At 50.2% G+C, this 14,228-nt stretch overlaps 1 protein-coding gene across 1 annotated transcript in view; it reads left to right on the top strand.

Annotated features, from left to right (window-relative positions):
* The first annotated feature begins 307 nt into the window (after positions 1–307).
* Positions 308–14,228, top strand: part of MYH3 (myosin heavy chain 3) — a 29,823-nt gene continuing 15,902 nt past the window's right edge. The window contains exons 1-14 of the mRNA XM_025362350.1: positions 308–322; positions 1,512–1,570; positions 2,589–2,800; positions 4,701–4,844; positions 5,586–5,742; positions 6,950–6,977; positions 7,671–7,779; positions 9,037–9,129; positions 10,256–10,319; positions 10,401–10,499; positions 11,955–12,058; positions 12,142–12,280; positions 13,607–13,725; positions 13,809–13,958. Coding sequence (XP_025218135.1) covers positions 2,597–2,800; positions 4,701–4,844; positions 5,586–5,742; positions 6,950–6,977; positions 7,671–7,779; positions 9,037–9,129; positions 10,256–10,319; positions 10,401–10,499; positions 11,955–12,058; positions 12,142–12,280; positions 13,607–13,725; positions 13,809–13,958 — 1,410 coding nt within the window. The 5' untranslated portion in view covers positions 308–322; positions 1,512–1,570; positions 2,589–2,596. The remainder of the gene's footprint in view (positions 323–1,511; positions 1,571–2,588; positions 2,801–4,700; positions 4,845–5,585; positions 5,743–6,949; positions 6,978–7,670; positions 7,780–9,036; positions 9,130–10,255; positions 10,320–10,400; positions 10,500–11,954; positions 12,059–12,141; positions 12,281–13,606; positions 13,726–13,808; positions 13,959–14,228) is intronic.

Genomic DNA, 14,228 nt, shown 5'->3' with positions numbered 1-14,228 from the left:
TGGAGGCGGCTGCCCCCCACCCCCCCTCGAAGTGAGGCCATCCCATCCCATCAGGTGAGGGAGCACCGGCCCCAAGTTCAGAGAATGGCATTCCAAGCTCCTGACATTCTGCTGTCGGAAAATGGTGATGGATCCTGCTCATTTCTAATTATACCTTTCCCTTGGCAACAACCAAAATACATGTGGAAGAAGCTGGTTCTCGGCTTGGGGGGCCGCTCATCCTCTTTCCAAATATAGAGAAGGAATGAGCCGTGGGGGTTACCAATGGCCTATAAAAGCCTCGGGGAACAGCCAGCCCTCTGTGGCTCGCTTGTGGGCGGAGGTAAGTCACAGGTTCCTCTTCTAGGTCTCAGCTGCTTGGAGCACACCCACCCGGTGGGTACATCCACACCTTGTGCGTGGCGCCCTGGCCCTGCCAGGCTTTGGTGAGGAGCCCCGTGTGTGGTGCCCCGTCCCCGCCTGACTTTGGTGAGGTGGCACCTCATGCCTGTCTGAGTTTTCTTAGAATAAGCTAGGTGTAGAGAGCGAGGTTTCCCTGGGCCCAAACACCCAGCACCCTCTGGCTCCAGCACCTCCCCCAAGCAGGAGCCCTGCAGGTTCTCTTTCCTCTACCCCCTCTCCCCTGTCCTCCTCTCCAAGTGTCCTCTTAGGCAAGATCCTTTTGCATGTCCCATGGGCCCAGCTGCCATGGCCTGACCTTCTCCCATTGCCTTGGTGACCCATGAAGGGTCAACGGGACTGGGGGCCTCACCCTGCCCTCACCTTCCCCACCTGAGCTGTACATTTGCCAGGTGTCTTGTCCCCTCAAGACCACACTGGCTGTGACCATTGTGTGTAAATTAATCTCAGAGATATCACCAGTTCACAGACAAAGAGACCACCCCTTACCCTGGAACCATAGGCTTTTAGCAGGGATGCAGTCCCTGCCGTCCGATTCTAAACAGGAGTCAGGAAGACTGAAGAAGGCGCCGGTGCAAGCTGGGAGAAACCAGATTTCTACACAGCTGAGGGCTTTTCCTCCCTGCCTGGCTTCCTGTGGGTCACGTGCCATCTGCTCTTCTGGCCTGCCTCTTTAAAGTATTAGTCCTTTGTCTTTTTTTTCTTTTTTTTTTGAGATGGAGTTTTGCTCTCATCGCCCAGGCTGGAGTGCAATGGCACAATCTCGGCCCACTGCAACCTCAGCCTCCCAGGTTCAAGCAATTCTCCTGCCTAAACCTCCAGAGTAGTTGGGATTACAGGCACCTGCCACCACGCCCAGCTTTTTTAAATTAAATTTAATTTAATTTAATTATTTTTAGTAGAGATGGGGTTTCACCATGTTGGCCAGGCTGGTCTCAAACTCCTGACCTCAGGCCATCCGCCTGCCTCAGCGTCCCAAAGTGCTGGGACTACAGGCGTGAGCCATGGTGCCCAGCCCCTTTATACTTTTTAGTTAACTCACCAGAAGCCGATTCTACATGGACGCAGCCACCCCAAGTACCGCTAAGTTGTGTATGTGCGTATTATTCCAGGTCCGGGATCTCCTGGCTGCTGCTGTCTTCTGTTCTCATCGTGCAGGTGGGACTCTCAGGTGAGAAGTTGGGCCCTGTCCCTCGGCTGTTGGAGGTCTCCAGGCAATCCAAGCTTGCCAGTTCCTCCTTCCTCCCATCGGCTATAAGGGCACAGAGGGACTGAGGAACTAGCATGTTTAGACAAGGACAGGTCGTGGCCGGGAGCAGTGGCTCACGCCTGTAATCCCAGCACTTCGGGAGGCCGAGACGGGCGGATCAGGAAGTCAGGAGGTCGAAACCAGCCTGACCAACATAGTGAAACCCCGTCTTTACTAAAAATACAAAAATTAGCAGGACGTGGTGGTAGGTGTTTGTAATCCCAGCTCAGGAGGCTGAGGCAGGAGAATCACTTGAACCCGGGAGGCGGAAGTTGCAGTGAGCCGAGATCTTGCCATTGCACTCCAGCCTGTGACACAGCAAGACTCCGTCTCAAAAAAAAAAAAAGAGACAAGGACAGGTCAGGCAGGAGAGGAGGTGGCATTTGGGGGACTGTCAAACAGATGCTGATGTCAGATGCTTGCTTTTGTTCTTAGCAACCCAAGGAAGCAAAAGGCAGGTTCCCTCATGTGAGCATGTAGCCACCTTGATTGAAATGGTTCAAAAATATCTTTGCTCTTTGCCATTAGCACACTCTCTTTGAAGAAGGCGTTTATTGTTTTTAATGGTGTTTATTCTGAAACGTTCCCTCAGCAACACCTGGGTGTCACAGAAGCGGAAAAGGTGGTCCCAAGAGTGGCGCTCACTTCCAAGGCCCCTTATCGCCAATTCAAGCTTCAGATGCTTGAGGAGCTTGGGTTAAATAGGCTGTAAGCCTGTCGCACAGAGTAGCCCCTCAATAAACATAAACCCGTGTGATTTCCCAGCACTGAAGCCCTTGGGGTGGAGCTCCTCGAGGCATGAGGACAGCCTGGTTCCTGGGGCCCTGACGCTGAGGGCTCCTGTGGCTGAAGGAGGACAGGGTGGAGGCTGAGACAGGCCTGGAGCTGCCGGGTGCCCAGCAAGGGGCAGCTGAGCTCACCGGATGGGTTTGCCTTCCAGCTGACACCATGAGCAGTGACACTGAAATGGAAGTGTTCGGCATAGCCGCTCCTTTCCTCCGGAAGTCAGAAAAGGAGCGGATCGAGGCTCAGAACCAGCCCTTTGATGCCAAGACGTATTGCTTTGTGGTGGACTCAAAGGAAGAATACGCCAAGGGGAAAATCAAGAGTTCTCAGGATGGGAAGGTCACCGTGGAAACTGAGGACAACAGGGTAAGACTCTGCACCTCCGCAGGCTGCTGGCCCTCCACCTGGTCATACCTCCTTGCCTGAGGTATGCATCTGCTCAACCCCAGCCACTTCCAGATGTGGCTCCAGCACTGGAATGCCACATACCACGTAGCCTGGGGCTTCCCAGGTGTCCTCGGAGAAAGCAGAGTGAATACTGGCCTCGGGTTCCAGGGTGGGAATAGTCTGGCTGTGGCTGATTAAAACAATTAGTTTTCAGGTATTTTTGTCCATGTTCACTGTAGGCCAGAGGGGCCCAGCTCCACACGTCCAAGGGTGTGGAGTTGGGAGTTCAACATGAATGACAGCTGTTTTAGGACACCCTCCTTTGGTAGCCTAGATTTGTCCCAAATTCTTCTAGCAATGGCCGTCTAACTAAGGAAATAAGGAAAATGTATTAGGGGTCCTAGGGGACCACAAGCTCAATGAAATAGCAGCTTCCTTGTATCATGAAGGTGATGAGCACTGCAGCCCACTACATTCTGGTCCAAGCCATTGTGGGGGTGCTGCGAGGAATTCTGGACCTCACTAGTTTCTAAAATCTAGATCAGGAAAATCTGGAAATGGAAGGAAGGAAGGAAGGAGGGAAGGAGGGAAGGAGGGAGGGAAGGAGGGAAGGAGGGAGGGAGGGAGGGAAGGAAGGGGAGGGAGGGAGAGAAAGAGAGAGAAAGAAAGAGAAAGAAAGAAAGAAAGAAAGAAAGAAACAAGAACTTAAAAGAGAAAAAAGAAAATAAAAGAGACAAGTAAAGGAAATAGTATCATCGGGTTGGGCATGAAGGAAAAAGGCATTAAAAACCGCCCTGCAGGTCTACCAGCATTGGAGCTCCCAGAAGGTGGCTCTCTGTGTATTTCAGATAAGGAGCTAAGAATGGGCTCCTAACACATCAGGGAAGCTAGATACAGTGAATGATAATCTAAGACAAACCTAAGAGACCATCATAGACAGTGAGGGCCCATTGGCTGGGATGGTTTGAATGAATCCCTGCTTGAAGGCAGAGAAAAAGGCGGGTTTCCCATCCACACTGTCCAGAGACGAAACCAGGAAAACTGACCATTTCAGAGGAGGTCACAGAGAAAAAGGAGTGAGGACAGAGCAGGGGAGAGGAAGACAAGTTCCCCTGTGCCTGAGGTCCTCCAGCCCTGGGAAGCCCCAGGGTGTGGGGGTTTCTCCTTTTGAGAGAAGGGCAGGTGCTGGGAACCACTGCTCTGCCTCATGGTGCCGTTTGCCTGACTTCTAACACTCTGACCCCAGAAAGGGCAGGAAAGGGATGGGGAGGGCAGCTGAGGGGCCATTTCCTAAGCATGCTGGGGCTGGGTGGTGACGGGGGAAGACGTGGGCCAGAGCCAGGGGCCGGACAGCTGCTTTCAGAGAGCTCAGAATGTTGGCGATCTGTGGGCACCAGCCTGGCGATCCAGTGGCCCTCCCTCATTCTCTTTGGTTCCTGCCTCACGACTGCAGGGGACATGCAGGTCATTTTCTCTCTGTAGACAGGAAAGAGCCAGCTGCTGGAGTCAGCTGCTGGAGCTGGAGTTTGGTCCAGGCAGTGTTACGGACTGAACTGAAGGGTTCCCGGGAGCTGGCCCCGTTCCCAGCCACCGTCGCCCACATCACCCACAGAGATCCTCTTTTCTCATTTCTGACATCCGTTTCTCACCTCAGGCCCACTGGGGTGGAAAAAGACAGCCCCGAGTAACAGAAACAAACCCCATTCCATCAGCACTACCACAAGCCGCCCCATGGCCTTTCCTCCCCTCACTGTGAGCTGGGCTTGCTCTAGGGCTGGGCCCTTCCATCTCGGCTCCAGAGTCTCTTGGTCTCTTGGTGGGGGCAGCAGACAAGACGTGCAGACAATCTTAGTGAAGCACTGTGCCTCTTCCCTTTTAGACCCTGGTGGTCAAACCAGAGGATGTGTACGCCATGAACCCCCCCAAGTTCGACAGGATCGAGGACATGGCCATGCTGACGCACCTGAACGAGCCAGCCGTGCTGTACAACCTGAAGGACCGTTACACATCCTGGATGATCTATGTCAGCGAGGGCTTTTGCCGTGGTTTCCCTGGGGCATTAGATATGTGGGCGGGGGAGGGAGGCAGAGGTATGTGTGTGGGCTGCGGGATTCTGGAAGATGACTGCTTGCCTAGCTGATGAACAAAAGACAAAGAGGGAGGAGAAAGAAGGCAAGAAAGCAAGAGGTGGATGGGGCAGGAAGAAGGAAGGTGGGGAGGAGGATTAGGAGCCGGAGAACGGGGAAGCGGGGGCCAAGCTTGGTCACGGGACGCTGTGACTTACCAACTGTGGGAGGGTCCCCTACTCCCCTTTTTGAGTCTCAGTGCCTCACTATAAATAGGAATGGTAGCCTCCCCCCTTTATAAGTTTATCCCAAAGAAACATAAGATAATAATAAAGGCGGCCAGGCGTGGTGGCTCACGCCTATAATCCCAGCACTTTGGGAGGGTGAGGCGGGCGGATCATGAGGTCAAGAGATCGAGACCATCCTGACCAACATGGTGAAGCTCTATCCCTACTAAAATACAAAAATTAGTCGGGCGTGATGGCACATACTTGTAGTCCCAGCTACTCTGGAGGCTGAGGCAGGAGAATCACTTGAACCCGGGAGGTGGAGGTTGCAGTGAGTCGAGATTGTGCCACTGCACTCCAGCCTGTGACAGAGCGACACTCCATCTCAAAATAATAATAATAATAATAGTAAAGGGATTTTCCATATGCACATACACACATATACACACATATATGTCTTTCCTCCCACAGACCTACTCAGGCCTCTTCTGTGTCACTGTCAACCCCTACAAGTGGCTGCCAGTGTACAACCCTGAGGTGGTGGAAGGCTACCGAGGCAAAAAGCGCCAGGAGGCCCCACCCCACATCTTCTCCATCTCTGACAACGCCTATCAGTTCATGCTGACTGGTGAGTCTCCCAGGAGGAAGCACGGGGTGCTGGAGCAGGCATTGCATGAGGCTTGTGGCAGCTGCCCCTTGGTCTCAGGCCGGACCCCATCTGATGTTTAGCACAGGGAAAGGAGGAGGAAGGAGCCAAAAGAGGCAGAAAGGGGGCCGCATCATGCATGCCAAGGTGACAAGTTTGGATTTAATGCAAGTTAGAACATACAAAACGGAAATGGATGTTTTCATGGGTCAGAACTAAAAACTGACCATTTTATATAGTTTACCCTAATATATATTTTTATATACATATTTATATATATTATATATAGTTTATTTTATATATATTTTTATATATAGGTATATATAAATATATATATGTATATTTTTTATATAGTTTACCCTAATATGACAAGAACAATGAGAAGCCACTGGCTGGGTTTTTTTTTGAGATGGAGTCTTGCTATGTTGCCCAGGCTGGAGTGCAGTGGTACGATCTCGGCTCACCACAACGTCCGCCTCCTGGGTTCAAGTGATTCTCCTGCCTCAGCCTCCCGAGTAGCTTAGATTACAGGTGTGCATCACCATATCTGGCTATTTTTTATATTTTTAGTAGAGACGGGGTCACTATGTTGGCCAGGCTGGTCTCAAACTCCTGACCTCGTGATCCGCCTGCCTTGGCCTCCCAAAGTGCTGGGATTACAGGCGTGAGCCACCGCACCCAGCCGCCACTGGCTGATTCTGAGTAGAGACTTGACCTCTCTGAGTCTCAGTCTCAAGAAGGAGGCTTTTGATATTGACCAAAGGATACAGCCAGACGGGAGAAATCAGTGCTGGTGATCTGTCCCACAGAATGGTGACTCTGATAAGTAATAATGCATTGTATATTTCAAAATGGCTAAAATCGTATATTTTAAATGTTTTCTCCACCAAAAAAATAAGTATGTGAGGTGATAGATTTGTTAGTTAGCTTGATTTAATCATTCTGCCATATAAACATATATCAAATCATCACATTGAACCCTATAAATATATACAATTATTATTTGTCAATTAAAAATAAAATAAAATAAAAAGCAGATGGAGGCTCTTCAGCTTCCCACCTGAGGCGAAACAAAAAATGTAAAGGAAGAGGAATTGTGCAATTTAACTCTGACTGCTTCAGAGCTGGGTCGAATCAGGAAGCTCTTCTTATATCGCCATCAACTCTATTTTATTTTCTCCTCTGGCAGATCGTGAAAACCAGTCCATTCTGATCACGTAAGTATCCATGGCATAGAATGGTTTCATAGCTGTGACCAAATGTGCCACTGGCTCTATTCTGTTCATTAGAAAGTGTTTGGAGCAGAGTCTGTAATAAAAAGATCAGGCTGGGCGTGGTGGCTCACGCCTGTAATCCCAGCACTTTGGGAGGCCGAGGCGGGCGGATCTCAAGGTGAGGAGATGGAGACCATCCTGGTTAACACGGTGAAACCCTGTCTCTACTAAAAAAAAATACAAAAAAAAAAATTAGCCGGGTGTGGTGGTGGGCGTCTGTAGTCACAGCTACTCAGGAGGCTGAGGCAGGAGAATGGCATGAACCCGGGAGCTGAAGCTTGCAGTGAGCCGAGATTGTGCCACTGCACTCCAGCCTGGGTGACAGAGCGAGACTCCATCTCAAAATAAAAAAAAAAAAAAAAAGAAAGAAAAATGAAAAGATGGATTTGGGGATGGGCAGGAAGGTCTGCATAAGGCCTCAGAAAAATGGAATTACCCATACTTGGGTCAACTGAGCAAGTGGCTGTGGCACCTATGTCCTGGGCCTCTGCCTTCTCAAGTGGTCTGTCATATTAGTGTGGTGGGTGTGTGTCAGAGGTGGCTCAGACCATGCCCAGGCCTCAGTACGACATCCTGGAAAGCCTGTTTATACTAACAAACTTGTATCTTTCTCTCTCTTTTGATCACTCTGCACAGCGGAGAATCCGGGGCAGGAAAGACCGTGAACACCAAGCGGGTCATCCAGTACTTTGCAACAATTGCAGCTACTGGGGACCTGGCCAAGAAGAAGGACTCCAAAATGAAGGTATGGATGGGAGAGCAGGGCTTGCTTTGCTTCCACTTTTAACCGTGGTCTTAACCTCAGAATGAGGGGCGCCAAATGCCCTCACATTCCCCGCTCTTCGGGGAATGGAGAGCAGGCTAGGATTTACTATCTTGAAGGACAGCCAGTCAGCTTAGACAACACAGTGTGGAGTTGATCTTGTAGGACTAGATCCCGGGATTTCTTAGAAGACAAGGCTCTAGGGCTAAACTTTAAAGGTCAATCTGCAGACAGCTCAGAGAGCTTGTTCTTTTATGGCAGAAACACATATACCAATGTGAGTGACTCACAGTCTATCCTGGCCTTTTGAAACAAATGTATTACAGCAGCATGAAGTGAATAGGGACAACTGGCTGGAGAATCAAGGGATTGAAGTGTTAAAGGAATGTTCAGTCAAGAGACCCCCAACTGTAGCGCCAAATATAACAAAATGGCAAAAGTGTTTTGAGTAAGACGTACTGCTGATTTGGTTGGTCCTCGGATTGGAAAAGTCAAGGAGGGTGGGGATTTATCAGGGCAAGCCAGAGTGGCAGAGCGGGTGAGCATTTTTTACTGTCATTTTGTGGCTTAAAAACATGTTACCTCAGGTCGGGCTCGGTGGCTCATGCCTGTAATCCCAGCACTTTGGGAGGCCGAGGCAGGCGGATCACCTGAGGTCGAGAGTTCGAGACCAGCCTGACCAACATGGAGAAACCCCGTCTCTACTAAAAGTACAAAATTAGCTGGTCATAGTAGCACATGCCTGTAATCCCAGCTACTCGGGAGGCTGAGGCAGGAGAATCACTTGAACCCGGGAGGCGGAGGTTGCAGTGAGCCAAGATCGTACCATTGCACTCCAGCCTGGGCAACAAGAGCGAAACTCTGTCTCAGAAAATAAATAAATAAATAAATACATAAAAAAATAAAAACTGTTTCCTCAGGCCGGGCATGGTGGCTTACACCTGTAATCCCAGCACTTTGCGAGGCCGAGGCAGGCAGATCACCTGAGGTCAGGAGTTTGAGACCAGCCTGACCAACATGGAGAAACCCCAAAGTACAAAATTAGCCGGGCGTGGTGGCGCATGCCTGGAGTCCCAGCTACTTGGGAGGCTGAGGCAGGAAAATTGCTTGAACCCGGGAGGCAGAGGTTGCGGTGAGCCAACATCGTGCCATGGCACTGTAGCCTGGGCAACAAGAGCGAAACTCCGTCTTAAAAAAAAAAAAAAAGTTTCCTCTTCTTCCCTCAATTTCTTGCATTAGGGGACTCTGGAAGATCAAATCATCAGTGCCAACCCCCTGCTGGAGGCCTTCGGGAACGCCAAGACCGTGAGGAATGACAACTCTTCCCGTTTTGTGAGTCTGAGTTTGGTTAAGATGGAATTTGCTTTGTGTCTCACAAAATAGGCAAGAGCCCTGTCCTCAAAGAGTGTAGAGACCAGAGGTGACAGATGATGAAAAACAAAACAACCCGATGGGACCATTTCAGATAAAGATAAATTCAGGCTAAGTTCAATGAACAGCGTGTGTGAGAGAGGAACTGGGGGCCAGGCTTGCTTTAGGCAGAGTGGGCAGGGAAGGCCTCTCTGCAGGGCTGGCACAGGAGCTGAGGGTTACAGCATGAGAAGGAGCCCAACTTAAAATGACAGGAAGGAGCGGGGACGAAGGAAGGGCAAGGGCAGTCCCTGACATGGGGAAGGGCCTGGTGCAGTCAGGGCACCTACAGAGGGTCTGTGTGGTTGTAGGGAGGAGGGCAGGGGGGCCAGTTCCATGAGATGAGGTGGAAGAGAGAGAGAGAACTGGTCATTTGGGAGCCATAGGCCATGAGGAGGAGCTTGAATTCCTTTCTAAGTGTAAGAGGAAGCTACTGAGGGATTCTATAAGCCAGGGAGTGATATGGTTTGATTTACACCTTGAAACAATCACTCTAGTTACTTTGTTGACTAGATATGTTGAGGTGGGGGAGGAGCATAGAATAAAAGAGATAAGTAAAAAGAAATAAGGAGAAACCCCAAACTGGACAGAGAAGAAGGGAGAAGAGGAAGGACATATCTAATTTCAAACTGTAGGTGGGGCCGGGTACGGTGGCTCACGCCTGTAATCCCAGCACTTTGGGAGGCCGAGGCGGGCAGATCACGAGGTCAAGAGATCGAGACCATCCTGGCCAACATGGTGAAACCCCGTCTCTACTACAAATCCAAAAATTAGTCAGGTGTGGTGGCACGTGCCTGTAGTCCCAGCTACTCGGGAGGCTGAGGCAGGTGAATCGCTGGAACCCGAAAGGCAGAGGTTGCAGTAAGCTGAGATGATGCCACTGCACTCCAGTCTGGCAACAGAGTGAGACTCCATCTCAAAGACATAACAACAAAACAAAACAGAAATGTTAGGGGAAATAGGCTCTTATTCACATTACCCATGAGATGAATAGGAACTATTGGGCCACGGTGGAATCTGGTCTCCTCTTGAATCTCGCCCCATATAGGGCAAGTTCATCCGAATCCATTTTGGAACCACTGGGAAGCTGGCCTCTGCAGATATTGAAACTTGTAAGTAGATCCATGGGGATTCAATGGCGTCTCAGAGTAACTGGGAACAGTTTGAAAGAGAGTCCTGTGTTTGTGTTCCAGATCTGCTGGAAAAATCAAGAGTCACTTTCCAGCTGAAGGCTGAAAGAAGCTACCACATCTTCTACCAGATACTTTCTAATAAGAAGCCTGAACTCATAGGTGAGGAAGTCACCAGTGGGGCTGGTGTTTTAGGCAGTTTGACTGTGATCACTAGACTGAGGAGAGTTGTATCTACGTATGGTTACTCTACAGTCAACAGGGAAAGTTTATTTTATTTATTTATTTTGAGATGGGTCTCCCTCTGTTGCCCAGGCTAGAATGCAGTGGCATGTTCACAGCTCACTTGCAACCTTGACCTTGCCGGGTTCAAGCAGTCCTCCAGCCGCAGCCTCCCGAGTGACTGGGATTACAGGCACATGCCCCCACACCCGGCTACTTTTTGTAATTTTTGTAGAGATGAGGTTTCACCGTGTTGCCCAGGCTGGTCTTGAACTCCTGGGCTCAAGCAACTTGCCCGACTTGGTCTCCCAAAGTGCTGGGATTAGAGGTGTGAGCCACTGCACCTGGCCAGGAAAAGTTTATTTTAGAAATGGGATGTGACTATCTGGGCAGTCACATGCCAATTTGAAAAACCTAATCAAACAGAGGGTAACAAGAACAGACCCCTCCTGACTAGCTCTGGTTTATAAAAAAACCTTCTGAGCAACTGAACATCTAACTGTCCTTTGGCGCCCCCTTGTGTTCTGGTACAGAAACAATCTATGGCCAAATGCGCCACCGAAGCACAATAAGGAAGCCCATGGAGGTACTACGCACTTCCCTTGTCCACCCTTCACAGTGGTCTCCGTGCACACTGCTTTCTTTGCTCTTTGGCTGTGTTTGCTCAGCCTTCTGGTCTCCAGCTTGGAAACAGGCTGCAGCATTTCAACAGATTTTTAGAAAAGGCTATGATTATACCAAATGACCTGGGTGGGCTCTTGTCCTGACCCCCACTCAGCCAGTTTTCCCTATTAACTTCTCCCAGCCGACACTGATATGCACCATTAGTGTGCAAGGCAAGGGAATTTAAAGGTTCTCCCTAGGGTCCTTCCTCTCCATTGTGTGGGAGACTGAAAAGTCTTCCCTGGACTATATTTTCCATGACAGCCTGCCTATTGTGGAGCTGCCTAAAAGATTTTTAATGTTAACCGGGTGCGGTGGCTCACGCCTGTAATCTCAGCACTTTGGGAGGCCAAGGCGGGCGGACCACGAGGTCAGGGGATCAAGACCATCCTGGCTAACACGGTGAAACCCCGTCTCTACTAAAAAAATGCAAAAAAATTAGCCGGGCATGGTGGGCGGGCGCCTGTAGTCCCAGCTACTCAGGAGGCTGAGGCAGGAGAATGGCGTGAACCTGGGAGGCGGAGCTTGCAGTGAGCTGAGATCATACAACTGCACTCCAGCCTGGCGACAGAGCGAGACTCTGTCTCAAAAAAAAAAAAGATTTTTAATGTTAAGTTTAATTTGGGATCCAGCGGTAAAAGTTCCAGCCCAGGGTGCAGGAGCTCAAAACACCCACTGGGTAGGTTTTTTCTTTGCATCCGCATGACCTCCTGGAACGATTCGTCATTTCAGAGCTGCTGCTTATTACGACCAACCCTTACGACTACCCGTTCATCAGCCAGGGGGAGATCCTCGTGGCCAGCATAGACGATGCGGAGGAGCTGCTGGCTACAGATGTAAGTGGAACCAACAGAAGGGGTGGGTGTTCCCCCTCCATCACCAGGGCCAACCGGCTGACGTGCTGCCCTTTCCATGCCAGAGCGCCATTGACATCCTGGGTTTCACCCCGGAAGAGAAATCTGGGCTCTACAAGCTGACGGGAGCCGTGATGCACTATGGGAACATGAAGTTCAAGCAGAAGCAGCGAGAGGAGCAGGCTGAACCGGACGGCACAGAAGGTACAAAATCAGTGTGACAGGCCACAAACCAGAGTGGGTGGCTGATCCGCTGAGGTCACTTGGTGCTGCTTTTGCAAGCAATTAATCCAGTCAGGCACGGTGGCTCACACCTGCAATCCCAGCACTTTGGAAGGCTGAGGGGGCCAGATCACCTGGGTTGGGAGGTCGGGAGTTGGAGACCAGCATGGCCAACATGGTGAAACCCCATCTCTACTAAAAGAAAATTAGGCCGGGCGTGGTGGCTCATGCCTGTAATCCAAGCACTTTGGGAGGCCGAGGCCGGTGGATCATGAGGTCAGTAGATCGAGACCATCCTGGCTAACACGGTGAAACCCCGTCTCACTAAAAACACAAAAAAAGTAGCCGGGCATGGTGGCGGGCGCCTGTAGTCCCAGCTACTCGGGAGGCTGAGGAAGGAGAATGGCGTGAACCTGGGAGGTGGAACTTGCAGTGAGCCGAGATCGCACCACTGCACTCCAGCCTGGGCAACAGAGTGAGACTTGATCTCAAAAAGAAAAGAAAAGAAATAAGCTGAGCATGGTGGAGCACACCTGTACCAGCTACTCAGGAGGCTGAGGCACAAGAGTCAGACAGAGTTTTGCTCTGTCGCCCAGGCTAAAGTGCAGTGGCGCGATCTCGGCTCACTGCAGCCTCTCCACCCGAGTTCAAGTGATTCTTCTGCCTCAGCCTTCTGAGTAGCTGGGATCATAGGTACACACCAACGTGCCTGGCTACCTTCTTTGCATTTTTAGTAGAGACAGGGTTTCACCATGTTGGCCAGGCTAGTCTCAAACTCCTGACCTCAAATGATTCGCCTGCCTTGGCCTCCTAAAATGCTGGGATTACGGGCGTGAGCCACCGTGCCCGGCTGGCACGAGAGTTTCTTGAACCCAGGAGGCAGAGGTTGCAGTGCGCTGAGATCACTCCACTGCACTCCAGCCTGGGCGACACAGTGAGACTGTCTCAAAAACAGAAACAAAAACAATTGAAAGTGATTAATCCTTCCATCCGGAGAAGTGAATGACCCTTTCTGGGCCTCAGATGCCCATTGCTGTTGTTGCCACTCGCTTTTGCTGAATCACTCGAATAGTCTTGTTTCAGATGCAGTGAGGGATGACCAGGGCTTTCTGAAACCCAGCCCTGCCTTTTCATAAAGTCCATCACATTCTCTGAGTGACTTAGCTTCCATTGGCCACGTATATGCAGTTTAGCCACAGGCAATGCACAAAATGTACCAAGATGAACTCAGCCAACCTTTGAAACTTCTGGATGATTTTCAAAGCAGCTCCTCTGCTTTTCTAAGTATTGTCCTTGTTTTCTTGCCAGTGGCTGACAAAACAGCCTATCTGATGGGCCTGAACTCTTCGGACCTCCTGAAAGCTTTGTGCTTTCCTAGAGTGAAAGTTGGGAATGAGTACGTTACCAAAGGTCAAACTGTGGATCAGGTAACTGTTTCGAGGCCGGGGAAGGGGGCAGGACCCTGCTAGCCACTGCCTTCATACCCATTAGCTGGTCTTTCCCCTGACAGGTTCACCATGCTGTTAATGCTCTTTCGAAATCAGTTTATGAAAAGTTGTTCTTGTGGATGGTCACTCGCATTAACCAGCAACTGGATACGAAGCTTCCAAGACAACACTTCATTGGCGTTTTGGACATTGCAGGCTTTGAAATCTTTGAGGTTTGTGTTAGTTACATTCATATTTTCATATGGCTTCATGTGAGGGAAATTGGTTTCATGATCCTAAAGGGAAGAGAACAAGGTGGCTGTCTTGTGGTTTCCTGTAAGAAACTAGATGGAGAGTGGATGGAATAGAGGAGCGGTACTTACTGGAAAGGTTTGTATTAGGTTTTTTGTTTGTTTGTTTGTTTTTTGAGACTGAGTTTCACCCTGTCACTCAGGCTGGAGTGCAGTGGTGCAATCTTGGCTCACTGCAACCTCCGCCTCCTG

Source organism: Theropithecus gelada, chromosome 16 (genome assembly GCF_003255815.1).
Source record: "Theropithecus gelada isolate Dixy chromosome 16, Tgel_1.0, whole genome shotgun sequence".
Taxonomy (NCBI): domain Eukaryota; kingdom Metazoa; phylum Chordata; class Mammalia; order Primates; family Cercopithecidae; genus Theropithecus; species Theropithecus gelada.
This window is presented reverse-complemented; position numbering and strand designations above follow the sequence as displayed.